General features: G+C 33.6%; 1 protein-coding gene across 2 annotated transcripts in view; it reads right to left on the bottom strand.

Moving 5' to 3' along the window:
* LOC129225239 (MBT domain-containing protein 1-like) overlaps positions 1–13,219 on the bottom strand; it is a 48,465-nt gene that overhangs the window by 10,540 nt on the left and 24,706 nt on the right. The window contains exons 8-11 of one of the 2 annotated variants that reach the window (XM_054859813.1): positions 7,749–8,004; positions 5,936–6,015; positions 1,601–1,835; positions 266–319 (exon numbers count right to left, since the gene is read on the bottom strand). In XM_054859813.1, coding sequence (XP_054715788.1) covers positions 266–319; positions 1,601–1,835; positions 5,936–6,015; positions 7,749–8,004 — 625 coding nt within the window. The remainder of the gene's footprint in view (positions 1–265; positions 320–1,600; positions 1,836–5,935; positions 6,016–7,748; positions 8,005–13,219) is intronic. The other variant, XM_054859814.1, reaches the window with a different exon arrangement.

The following is a 13,219-nucleotide window of genomic DNA, read 5'->3' as shown; positions in this document are numbered from 1 at the left end:
AGAGGCTAAAAATAAATATTGTGCAGGTAATAAACTTTTGGTAGCAATTTTGTTTTAAACAGATGTAATTTTATTTTATTATTTTACAGAGCATCAATATATTTAATGCTAATAATTTGATTTCTGAAAAATTAAAAATTGATGCCAAATTAGCTAAAAAATTTGTGACCTAAAACTTATAGAATCCTTTATCTTAAACTATGGATCTGAAGAAGTTGACTGCATAAAATATTCAGCTGATTAAAAAGGCAAAAATTATGCGTACTTCTTTGAATTTTTGAGACCATTACTTTCCTCCTCTTCTTTGGGTGCTCAATGTCTAAAAAGAAGCCTTAAGCTTAAATTTATACTTTTAAATCCAGTAAGGTTAAATTTTTAGAAAAATAATTTAACTTTTTTTAATTATTAATGATTGCATTATGATGAAATTGCAATACAATATACTACAATCAGCAATGACAATGCTTTTAATAAGTTATGAAATCAAGACAGAATATTCATCAAAGATTTCAAAAGATATTTCTTTTAAACAAAAAGTTGGTGGCAAAAATTGCATTTTTCAAAAGCAGAAATTTGTGTTCAAAGTAAAAACATTTAAAAGTGAAAATAGTACAACAGTGAACAGTCTCATATTGGAAAAGCTTTATTTTGTGGAAGAGCAGTAAACAAGCAAAAAGAATTAGTAATATAGAGCAGAAATAAAATAGTATTATGTAATATAAAAGCCCTTGCCTATCCTACAAATTAGAGATAAAGAACAACAAAAACAAGCAAACAAGAAAAAATACTGATGCAAAATAGGCAAATTCTGCATCTATTCATACACCAAAAATAAATAAGAGTTTTGTGCTATATCAACACAGTTTTATATTTACATTTTCAACAAAAAGGTATTATTTCGTTTTCATATTTATGTTTTTACTGAGCTCAATTTTGCTTGGGTAACTTTGTAAAACAGTAGAAACAAGTATTAAATTCTTCACATTTTAAAAGAATTATAGCGTTGGTTTACTTCATTTCAATAAGCTAAGGATAAAATTTTTTAAACTGAACTCAGCGGCGCAACAGCTCACTGGGACCAAAGCTTATGGTGCTCATCTTAGTTTTTGTGAACAAAGGCTCTGGGGCACAAAGCAGGTGTCCCCGTTAGAGGTGGTCAACCAAATATGGAACCCCTCCCCAGTGCTTAGTTCCCAAGCATGCTTGGTGATCATTTCATTAAACCACTGAAGAGATGAAAGGTCGAACTGACCATGCCCAACCCAGGAATGAAACCTTGGTCTCAACTTTGAGTAAAGCGCTACCACTAGTTGGGAGGGGAGGGAGGCTACTTGATATTGGGCTCCACAAGACAAATTATTAAATTTTATTATTTTTTTAATAAAGAAAAATGCTGATTGATTCATAGAACTAGTTAGTAATTGAAAACATTAAATATTTTACTATCATAAAAATATTTTCTTCAAAAAATTTGCAAAATCAATTCAAAACAATATGCAGTAATAAAATGTTATCTTTGCAGGGCAGTTTTTTAATCATCAGTTTACACCAGTCCAAAATAATATCAATAAATAATAGCACGGAAAATAATAAACTTTACCATCGGATTTTGGAGGCTCTAATTTATAGCCAACAGCTTGGCACCAGCCGATAGGAAATAAATCAGGACTTTCACAATCACACCACTGATCATATGCATCTTCCCACCCCTCAAAGTGTATTCTTAAAAGACGGCCAACAACTTTAGTCACAACAGCTACACAGATCAACCTGGGTGAAATAAGATCTACTGCTTCCAGATACATTCCTTCTCTAAAACCATGATTTGGAATTTCCTGTGTAAGAAGAAAATTTCAATAAATACAATCAGTGAAATCAATAGGGAAAATATAACCTTTGCGTGTGTGCAGTACCAGAGGCACAGCCAGAAAAAACTTCTGGGAGGGGTTTTGAAACACAAAAATTTTTGCTTTCTCACCCTTTCATTTATAACATGCAAAAAATGCAATATACTTAATCAAAGAGTATCTATGGATTAGTCATTATTCATTTAAAGCACTTGCTTAAAAATGATTAATAATTCATATTGATATCACTATGTCTTTAAAATGAAGAAACAACGGGATTAGCACAGCATATTTATCATTTGTTTTATTTTAATCTTTATATGCATTATTAGAGTTTTTTTTTTTTTTTTAATCGCGAGATCATTTAAACCTTCTCGTCAAATACATCAATGTCTTTATGAATGTCAAATGCTAACTAATAATGGTTTTGATCTTTAGATGAGAATCAGGAAAGAGCCTCGAAAAATCCGGTGCGCTAGGCTTCCTCTCCGAGTTTCTCTAAAAAGGATTTTGTCAGTGCTGAGGGACCATTATACCCTGTAGCGTTTTATTGAGACCAATTTAGCTCTATTGTACCCAAAGAGGTGCTTATTGTGAAATATTACTTGTATGTTTAAGAATTGGAAAGTATCAAAAGGGAATAAGAATTGTTAAAAAACTCAAAAGAGTCTGTCCGGTTCTTGTGACCTCCATTTACAATGGATTCCATCTCATGTGAATTTGAGATATAACGATACTGCGGATGGACTGGCGAAAGAGGGCTCTTCTATGACTCAGAATAGTGGGGATCCTCTGACGTACCTTGAACTATACTCCAGATGTAAGGCTACTATAAACAGCTCTTGGAGATGTCCTCCTGAGCATCCATGGTATTTTTGCGAGGGTCCTGGTGCTTCCCTTGGATTTGCGGGTGACAGGAGAGAGATCGAACTGCTTTGATTCGCCTGAGAACAGGTCATCTAAAAACCCTCAGATTTTCCCATGGTAATAGGACTTTCCCAGTTTGCACCAAATGTCATACTGAAGAGGCCACTGCACAACATCTGATTTTTTGTGTTGGTTTGGTACGCGAGGAACTACTGAAGAGACCTGATTCTGTCTCGAAGTTGATTAAGGCGAACAACCTCATGGATCTGATCTGATTCAGAACAGAGAGATAAATAAGAAGAAGAAGGAGAATTGGAAAGTAACTTGTGACAGTTTCGGGATCATTAAAAGCAGTAATATATTCTGTTAAAATCTATCCCGCTTGGGAAAGTTCAAATACTGTGATTTTCCCTTGATTTGTATAGGGAAGGGGAACGAGTATGTTTGAGTTCTGGGAGTGGTTTTAACCGCAAAACCCCTCCCTTGGCTATGCCTCTGTGTAGTACTGATCAATTACATCATTGCAAATAAACTCATATGAAATTTCTCAAACCTGTTTTGAAACTGGTTGACGGTCCTTTGTAAGTGCGCATATTAAAAAACATTTTTTCAAAAAATATTGAAAACAAATTACAAAAGTTTTGCTGGGTTTTTTAATTTTTAATTTAACTGTCTCTTGTTTTTCTAACTGCGCTCAAAAGAGATGACGGCAATTCATTACAACAAATTTCTCGCAAAATCCTTGATTTTAATTCATTTCAAATACATTCTAATTATTATAATTATTCCATTTCATGCTTTGTGAAGATTTTTTTACCAGCATATTTATTTATTCATTTTTGTTCTGCATAAAAAGGTAATTCTCAGCTTTTAAGGAATTAAACTTAAGATTAATTAAAAAAATATTTTAAACATGAAAACTGACAAGCTAATCTGGGGGGATAAACAAGTCGGATAACTGTTTCCATTTTATAATAATCAAAAAAGGGTGTTTTAGAGGATATTGAATTTGATTATTTTTTTTTAATTTATTTATTTTTTCTTTCAAATTTTTACTATTTTATAATATTGCACATCAGTTTAAAAACCATAAAAAGCAAAATAGAATGTTAGATACTTATTTGAGATCTTTATGCCAAAAGTGTTAGGGAATAGTTGTTTAACAGACAAAATGATAATAGATTTAATAACTGAATATCTACATCCAGGTGATTTATTTATTTCTGAACTTTTAAACAAATCCTGCAAAACGACATATTTAGCCCCCAGAAAAAAACATAAAAACAAAAATTTAAAAATAAGTTTTTGCACATTACTAACTTTTCTTTTTATGTCAATGCTTTTTCATTTAGTCCAGGCATGTCCGCTCATATAGGAGAATCTAACATTTTCAATATTTTTTTTTTCAAAATGAGAGGTTGATAATAACATGCGCAGCATTGTAAACATGAGAATAGAACAAAAGTTACCAAATGATTAAATCAAGTATGATAAAAAAAAGGTAATTATGATATGCTTTTTTTTTACACTTTTATACGCATCAAAAATCGATTGTCCAGAAGTTAAGTTAAGAAGAAAATCTGCTACATGATCCTTACAAGCCATAAATATATTTATATATTTTTATTTTATTTCAGAATATAAATTCCTCCCAACTCTCCAATATCAACATTTAACACCCTTAACATTACTGTCGAAAAAAAAAATTCTCAACTGTCTTTTTTGAGCAATCATGATTGCTTATTGTTCTCATTTGACCGCCCTTGGTGTTGTGGTTCCTTTTTCAGCTTGGACCAGGGGCCTCTGCAGGCGTGTCGGAATCCGCTTCTCCTGGTCGGAGGCGTCCATGTCCTGCACACACACATGCTCACACACATACACACTCACATATACACACACGCCTACGTGTATACACACAGGTCTACGAGCACCAGGGCTGGCTTTCTGCCGGCAGAAACTGGTTTCTGCCCTGCCGGTGGCAAAAACTGGTTATAACCGGTAAAAACCGGCAGGAACTGGCAAAAGTTAAAAAGCATCTTTATTAATTCAAGTAATCACAAAAGGATAATTGTTTAAGTAAACTAAAAAACGTAATTCCATTTCATCATTGTAAAAAATAAAACTCATTGCCCTTGATTTAGTTTGATCAGAAAGAGAACTGTTTAACTGCAGATGCTCGTAACATTTGGATTAATCTAAAGGACGAGAATCTTAAGGGCACTTAAGAAAAACAAGTGTCATACAGATTTAAACAGGCAGTTACTGGTTGTCATTTGCTAGCTTATACGCATCATCTAAAATGCTTGGGATTAAAATTATCATGTGTTCAAGAAGAAAATGCCAGAATTTTACTTGCCGAGAATAACATCGATTTTATACCTTATATCACAGCTTTACAAAACAAATTGACTCTATTTCCCAAAACTTATTTTTCCAATCAAGTTTTAAAACCACCCCAGTTACTACATAATGAACCAGTTTAAAAAATGTATACAATTGATGAAAGTTCCATGAACCTTTGCTGGATCCTTGATGGCATGCCATCTAGTTCTTCTGTTGCGAGAGTATTCTGTAATTTCTCCTCTATTCATATTAAATTAAGAAATCATTTACATTTTCAATCCACCTTTTCTTAGAGACAGCTGCAGAGTGCAAAAAACATAATGTTTGATTTTTAATGATATTGTAATTAAATTGTGCTTTGGCTAACATTTCATTATTTTCCCGTGCTAAATTCCTACTGGGTATCAAAGATATTTTTTATGTCATTTTTTGAGTTTTTGCCAGTTTCTGCCACAAATGTGGCAGAAAGGGGTTTTTGCCATGCCGGTTTTAACCGGTTTCTACCAGTGGTTTTAACCACTTCGGCAGAAACTTGCCAACCCTGACGAGCACACACAAGCCAACACATGCATGCATGCGCACACACAAGCCTACACATGCATGAACGCGCACCTGCACATACACGCACACAACTATACACACATAACTGCCCAGGAGGAGGGGCAAGCTTCGGGGGACAGGCGCCGTTTTTAGAAACAATAACTCCAATGAGTAGTGTGTCCCGTCGCAACTTGTGATTGCGAAATACATAATTTGAATTCAAAATGTTAAAATTCAAATTAATTTATTTTTTAAATGAATTTTAAGCTTTTTAACTGCACTTAAAACATGTAACACCATGCATCAACATAGTAGTATAAACTATTTATAGTACTTACTCTATGAAATAGTGCTACTGGTGCAGGTTTAGCTTTTGTCTTTCTTAAGTATTCTTGCCATTTAAAATCCCCTTTGTAACCTGAACAGAAGAAATATATTTTTCTAATTAAGAAAAAAATCAGTAAAAATTTTTTTTATTTTTTATGAACACATAGCTATCTGAATTTATGAGACAATAAACAAAAGTAAGCTGTTAGACTAAACAAATTGAATGAAGGTATTTGTACAATGAATTGCTTGAACAATTGTAGCAGCAACGCATCAGGGTCAGCATTCAAAGGTCCTGCGCTCTAGACTTGCTTCTAAACTCACTACTTTAAGAAAGAGGAAGATTAGTAAGTTAGTATGTTAGTAAGTAAGTAGATTAGTAAGGGGACTTTCAGATTTAGATTATGATAAATAGGCTTAATTATGGCTTAACAGGCTTAACATGCGTAGCCTGGAGCAAAGGAGAGTCAGAGGGGACATGATTCAGTCATTTAAATTTATCAAAATGAAAGATGTAAATGGATTAAATTTTTGCGGGGAAAGCAGGACGAGGGGTCATTGTTTTAAGCTATTTAAATCTCAGACTAACTTGGAAATTAGGAAAAACTATTACTTGAGTAGGGTCGTGGGCACTTGGAATAGCTTACCAGAAGAGGCAGTAATGAGCAAGGGGATGGATAGCTTTAAGAGGGCCATTGATCTTCATTGAGGGCTAATTAATTTAGGACAAGTCTAGCTGGGCCCAGAGTCTGTTGCTGGTCGTCATATTTGTATTTGTAATTTGAAGGTCTGACAAAAGGTGTAATGGCATTGTCTGACTTTATTAAACTGCCTGGCAAGAGATTACCTAAGTTTTCTCCTATCCAATATGCATAAGTTTGGCAGCTGTGCTTCAAGGTACTCCAGGAAGGTAGATTTCTCCCATACGTGTTTGTACTGAAATAAACCTCTCTGGTGCTACCTAACCCATTTTGACTCATTTAGCCATGAGACACAAGAGAAAAATTAATGCGATGAACTTCTTTCTTGTAAGTGAAAGTTAAGTTTTGGCACTTTAAGATTAGAGCCAGGTTTTAAAAGTTTTTCCGTCTTTTGAACCTTTTTTTAAAAAAATAATTTCTAGGCGCTAAAGTTGATTATTTCGTGTTTCTAAAAAATAACAACTATTAACCCTAGAGAAGTCGCGTTTCCTTTCATTACGCTAGTGCTCCCGCTTCGATCTTTTCCCAGCCGTAGCGATCCGTGAGATGAAAGCAGAAGAAAGGAAGTGCCGGGGAGAAAATGACACCTGACTAGGATGGCGGGCTATTGGTCTAAATGACCAACATACATTTCCAAAAGCTATGCAACCTTGAAATACCGAAGAAAATTCTCAGAACTAAGTGTTTGGACTGGGGAGTTCTCTGACCTTCAGCTACACAGATGGGCCCCATTATTAGAATAAGGGGTGGTGGGCTAGAGCAAAATATCCGACAACGGGCGGGGAATCGACCAAAGCACGACTTCTCTAGGGTTAATAAATTTTAATCTATTTTTTGTTCATACTAAATATCATACAAAAAAAAACTAATAGATCACTGTACCACTTTAAAAGTTATACCATAATACAGGGATTCCTAAAGTGGGTGCTGCACAATGTTCCAAGCGTTTAATGCTTGTTGTTAATGAAACAAAAAATGTAATGATACTGATAAAAATCTCGCCCTGTTTTAGATGCTTTGCTTTAGCAAAACAATTAAATTACTAAAAAGATTGGTTTTCCTCTATATCAAGACTCGTATTAAAAGGCCTTATTTCAAACAGCAAATACAAACTGAGTCATACCTTTAGGAGGAGTTAATGTGATGCCATTGCTTTCACAAAATCCAACCGGGAAAATACAAGGTGATGAAGAATGGTAGCAGAAACAATCTGAACCATTTGCAGATTGATTTACCATGCCATCAATGCCAATCATGAGATAGTTATTTCTCAAAACTTCTATCACTGTGGCCACACATATGGTAGAAAGATTTAAAGGATCAATAGCTTCTAACTTCATTCCTTCTTTAAATTTTAAATTCTTCACAAAATTTATCACCTGAAAATTGAAAGCAGTCCAGGTTTCATAAATCTAGAATTTGATATATAAAGCAACAAGTGGAAATTTGAACAATGTAATAGAGCTGAAGAATATGCAAAAATTCATTACAAAAAAGACAACACACCTGAACAGTTATGTATATCATAAAAATATATTTACTGAAATGGATAATTTTAATGGATAGTTAACTTTTCACTTGAAAGGACAAAATTGAATGAAATCCTCATATAAATAATAGCCAATGAGGAAGTAACCCGCGTGTTTCAACAATGAAACTCGCACCACGGTATGATAATTTGATAATATGTTTTGGTAATGTTTGACATGCCGTGGAAAAGCTTTATTGTGACAAGGTTGAACTCGATCCGGCGACTTAACAGTTTTACTGGTAAGATTGTCATTTTAGGAAAACGAAGGAACCAAAACAATTCGCAACTCCAATAAATTATAGGGGGGGGGGGGTTGCAGCCATTGTCTAATGGCGGATGAAAAAGGTGAACAAAAGCTGTAACATATAACTTGCTAGTGAATGACAGTAATTTATCATAGTGTTTGCAGGAAGCTTTCTTTTCTATTGTTCTGAAATTACATTACACTATAAACTATCTGAAGCCCGTAATTTACCGAAAAGAAAACACGTGGAATGGAATGTTTTACCTTTTTCGGTAGTATTGTAAATCACAACAAGGTAGCGTATTCAAGCTCTGGAGATGCGAATATATGCTATCTACTGGAGTTTAGGGTTAATCCACTGGTGTTAGGGTTAAAATTTCAACTATCAAAAGATCATCAAACAGGCAGTTGCTTCATTCAAATGTAGAAACAATTTTCACCCATCATACCATGACAGGCGACTTTCTAAGTTAATAACAATAATAACAATTAACAATAAGGTAAAATTAGGTATTCTCAAGGATTCAGTCAGACTTCGAACATCTCTAGAAAAGAGGAAGATACCTTAAACAATTTTAAAATAAAACTCTGTTGATTAACTATGTAGAAGCAAAAATGAACTTTTGAAGAATAAAAACAGTGCACTGCTACTACCAGCAGGTAAGCGAGCCAGAGATAATGAGTAAACAAACAACTTGCATTTTTAACACTGATCTGTGCTGTTGGTATCAAATGGCTGGTACTGGTATCAAATGCAGTTAAAACATGCGTTTAAAAAACAAGTGCAATAATTATATGTGGAGGTAAAAACAATGCACTACACAACAATCAGACAAGCAGTTAAAAAAATGTATTGGGACAAAAAATTAAGAGCTAGTACTTTTTTTTTGCAGGCAAATGCCTTGCATGCAGTGCCGGACCTAGGAATTTTCCGAGGTGGGGCAAAACCTCAAAATGCCGTCCCCTCCCAACACATCCATCCATCCATCTTGCTTTAAATTTTTTTATAAAGTTGAACTTTCCCATTTTTAATAAACTGTAAAGTGCGATATAGATTGATCACAAATTTATTTTGTACTAAAAATGTCATTATGAACAATTTTTTTGTTAAAAAAGAGGCATACCGTAACACAAATTGCAAGTAAAAATCTTCTCCCGCTCCACTTTTTTCCGAAAACAAGTTCAGTGTTCAGATACGAATGCTTTGCTCTTAATCTTCCTGTTTTTGCCACCTGCAGCTCTTTCGTTGCAAAGGAACAAGCCACTCTCTAAATCAGGGATCTTCAACCTATGGCCAGCAAACAGATTTTTCCCGGCCCGCAGTAAGCTTACAAACTGAGGAAACTTTTTTAATTTGATAATTTTAAATATCTTGAAAGAAAACTAAGAACAAAATCACTACTAGCCAGAGGACAGCAGGGGGGGGGGGGGCAAATGTCTCTTCGTACAGGAGGGTCTCCTACTTTCACTTTCCTCCCTCATGGCATCAAAAATAGTTTAAAACTGCATTTGTGAAACTTCAATGTTGAAAAATGTAGGAGAGCCGCTTACCTGCCTTTTCTTCTTCATTGGATCAAAAATAGCCTAAAATGGTGGTTTTAGTATTTTAATTTCCTGCAATTTGCTGAATGAGCCACCACCTCCGTCCCGAACATCTCAATGAAAATATCTTAAAATTGCACTTTTGAAACTTTAATAGTAAAAAAATTCCTAAACAGTTCCAGAATTCTGACTATTTTTCTAACATCATAAAGGATGTCCAGAAATATGTTTTTAGAATTTCCTTCCAAAAAAAATTGTGAAGAGAGCATTTGCTCCCTCTTCATTTCCTAATCTCATCACAAATTACCAAATTTTTCTCAGTTTAGCAATGATTTTCAGGACAATAATTTTCAGTAAAAAAATCAGATATGTGAATTTTTTGTATGCATAGTCGGCCCCTGTGTTAGCTATCATCTTATTTATCATTTTTTTTTTTTTTTTTTGAACTGAAGGACCATAAACCATTGGTTTGTAATATCAGGGCTGCCACCAGACAAGATGTGCCCAATGCTTGTTTTGTCGCTAGTCCCTCTTCCTGTAATGCTAATTTTACTCTACGCGCACTACTTTCATTCCGATACTGGTGAATATATCACCAAGCATTTCCGTGAGTCAATAATTATCTGGGGTTTACGAGCAAAGTGATCAGGGGTTGCAGCCCCCTAGTTGCATAAAAGAAGCAAATGCCCTGTTTTAAATTTGCTCAATCCAACAACTTTCAAACTTATACTTCCTAAGTCATGGATGCCAGCTAGTCATTTCAAAATTTTCCAGGGGAGATGTCGCACGGAGAAATCATTTTTGCTTTCTATGCGTGGTAACGGCTACAAGTGGGAGGACGCGCCTTTTTATCACAAAGTAAAGGGCTAACTTGGTTTTTTAAGGAGCTGGTTAACCAGGATGTCATGAAAATTATCTACAAAGCTGTGACCCAATACACAAAAGCAGAAAAAATCTACTATCTTTCCTGTACTAATTTTATTGGTTATGGTTGATTGACTTATAGGAGAACCCATAAAAAAAAGCACACGATTCCCTACAACGTTCTTGGTTACACGACCGAGAATTTCATGTCAGAATAAATATGAGAGATTAGTTTATTTACTCTTCTATATTACATTTTTATAACTAAGTTTTCACTTTTATTTTAAAATTTACTTCGTATCCAGAGCGAATGAGGAAATAAATTATTTTCAAGTAAAAAAAGAACTGATTTCAAAAAACAAAGAGGAACTAAAAAGTAAAAAATATTGTTCATACTTACATACAATTTCCTACCCAAACATATAAATCAAATTTATTTTACAATTACAGTACAAAAATCAACTAAACTAAACACCCAATTATAAAATAAACAATGATTTTAATTACTATACGATGAATTATTTTAATACCTAACTAATTATATACAATCTCTTAATTTTTAATACCCATTTGAAGTCGGGGCCTCCTATAAACTACTACCTAACATAATTGAGTAGGTTTGGTTTTAAAGACTTTCGGGTTTTGTTAAATTAGTGTTTAACTCAGGACTTGGTGAGTTGTCAGTTACGTTAGGTAGTAGTTTATAGGAAGCCCCAACTTCAAATGGTTATTAAAAAGAAAGAGATCATATATAATTAGCTTGGTATTAAAATAATTCATCGTATAGTAATTAAAATCAGTGTTTATTTTATAATTAGGAGTTAGAACCATTTAAATGTCAATGGTTTTCCTAACTATTTTATATTCCACAATAATACATATCACGTAAATCGTGAAAAAAGTCACATTTCCCTTTACTTGGTCCCCTTATAGATCAATACCACACTAGAAAGAGTATCTACTGTGATGTTGTATATATGATGATGAAAATACTACTAGATCAATGATATTAAATGAATTTCCTGTTTGCTTCAGAGGAGTCTTTATTCAAAATTAGAGATATGACTACTAATGATTAATACAGGGGAAATATTTAGGGGGGGGGGATACTCCCCCAAAGCGAGATCCCCTAAAAAGGAAAAATATGCCTTAAACCCCCCTAAGAAGGCACCCCTGATTAATATTAATTTTTTATGGTACTTTTTTTTAACACTGAGTAAAGAAAGTACCTTTGTTTTATGGCACAATATTGAAATTAAATGAAGTTTATTGTTTTTTGCCCATAACTTTTTTCTAAAGAACAAATATGGTGAAGCAAAGGTTTGGGACCTAAGTTAGATCACTCCTATAGATTAAACAAAACCATAAAAATTGTTTCTTTAAGTGAGATGCTATGGGTCATTTTCCCTAAACAGCGCAATTTGGACAGGGCAAGGAATGGCATTCACTGTGGCAGGGGAATGACTTTTAGAAGAAATAATGCATTTTACTGACAGTATTATGATTTCCGTGGGAAAAGGAAACACTATTTTTGTGAAATTTAAAAAGATCCAATGTAGTGGTGTGCAAAAAGCAGTTATTGTGGTCATTTGTATCCCTTGCATATAACAGGGGAATGACAAAAATTAAAGTTAACTTATATATTGTCGTGACTGACAATAAAATCAATGTCATATGGACAACAAAAATCAATGTCACAAAACTAAAATGGAAAAACTCTAAACAAACAAGAGTCAATCACTCATTAAGTGATTATTGCAAAATTACACTTAATTATCAGACAGAGTAATGACAGTCATTAAAAATACTTTAAGATTCAACTTGAGATCACCCAATTATACTTGACTCCATGTATTTTTTCAAAAAGGACTAATATAGATTATTTCTATAATGAGGTTACAACTCAAAGACTAAATTATGGGTTAATACAACTATTACCAGATGTGAGAAACATTCATTCCATTCTTTGACAGGGGAATGACAAAAAATCAATGGACATTTTTTTCTATTTTTTTTCAATATAGTGCAAACCTTGAAAAGTCCTCATTTTTCTATTTTACAACATTGCATAACTGTTGTTAATAGGTTAAACAACAATTTCTTTACAAGTATGCATGGCTTCCTGAATCTTTAGAGCTAACTTTGCATTAAAGTGGAGGTAGGGGAATGACATTTATCATGTAAAAAAAATATTTAAATGCACAATAATAATAATGTTTTAGCTTATTTTACAAACATAAAAACATGTTGTTAAAGCATTTTGGAGTCCATTTTATTTCTATACAAGTTAATTTGTTATTTTTGGAGCAAGGACAAGAATTTAGCAGTTTAGAGAAAATGACCCCTATGCATTTACAAACAACAAAGTGTGAGTAAGAAAGGTAAAGATCCTCATAACCAGGCAGGGATCCCT

Source organism: Uloborus diversus, chromosome 6, assembly GCF_026930045.1.
Source record: "Uloborus diversus isolate 005 chromosome 6, Udiv.v.3.1, whole genome shotgun sequence".
NCBI classification, from domain to species: domain Eukaryota; kingdom Metazoa; phylum Arthropoda; class Arachnida; order Araneae; family Uloboridae; genus Uloborus; species Uloborus diversus.
This window is presented reverse-complemented; position numbering and strand designations above follow the sequence as displayed.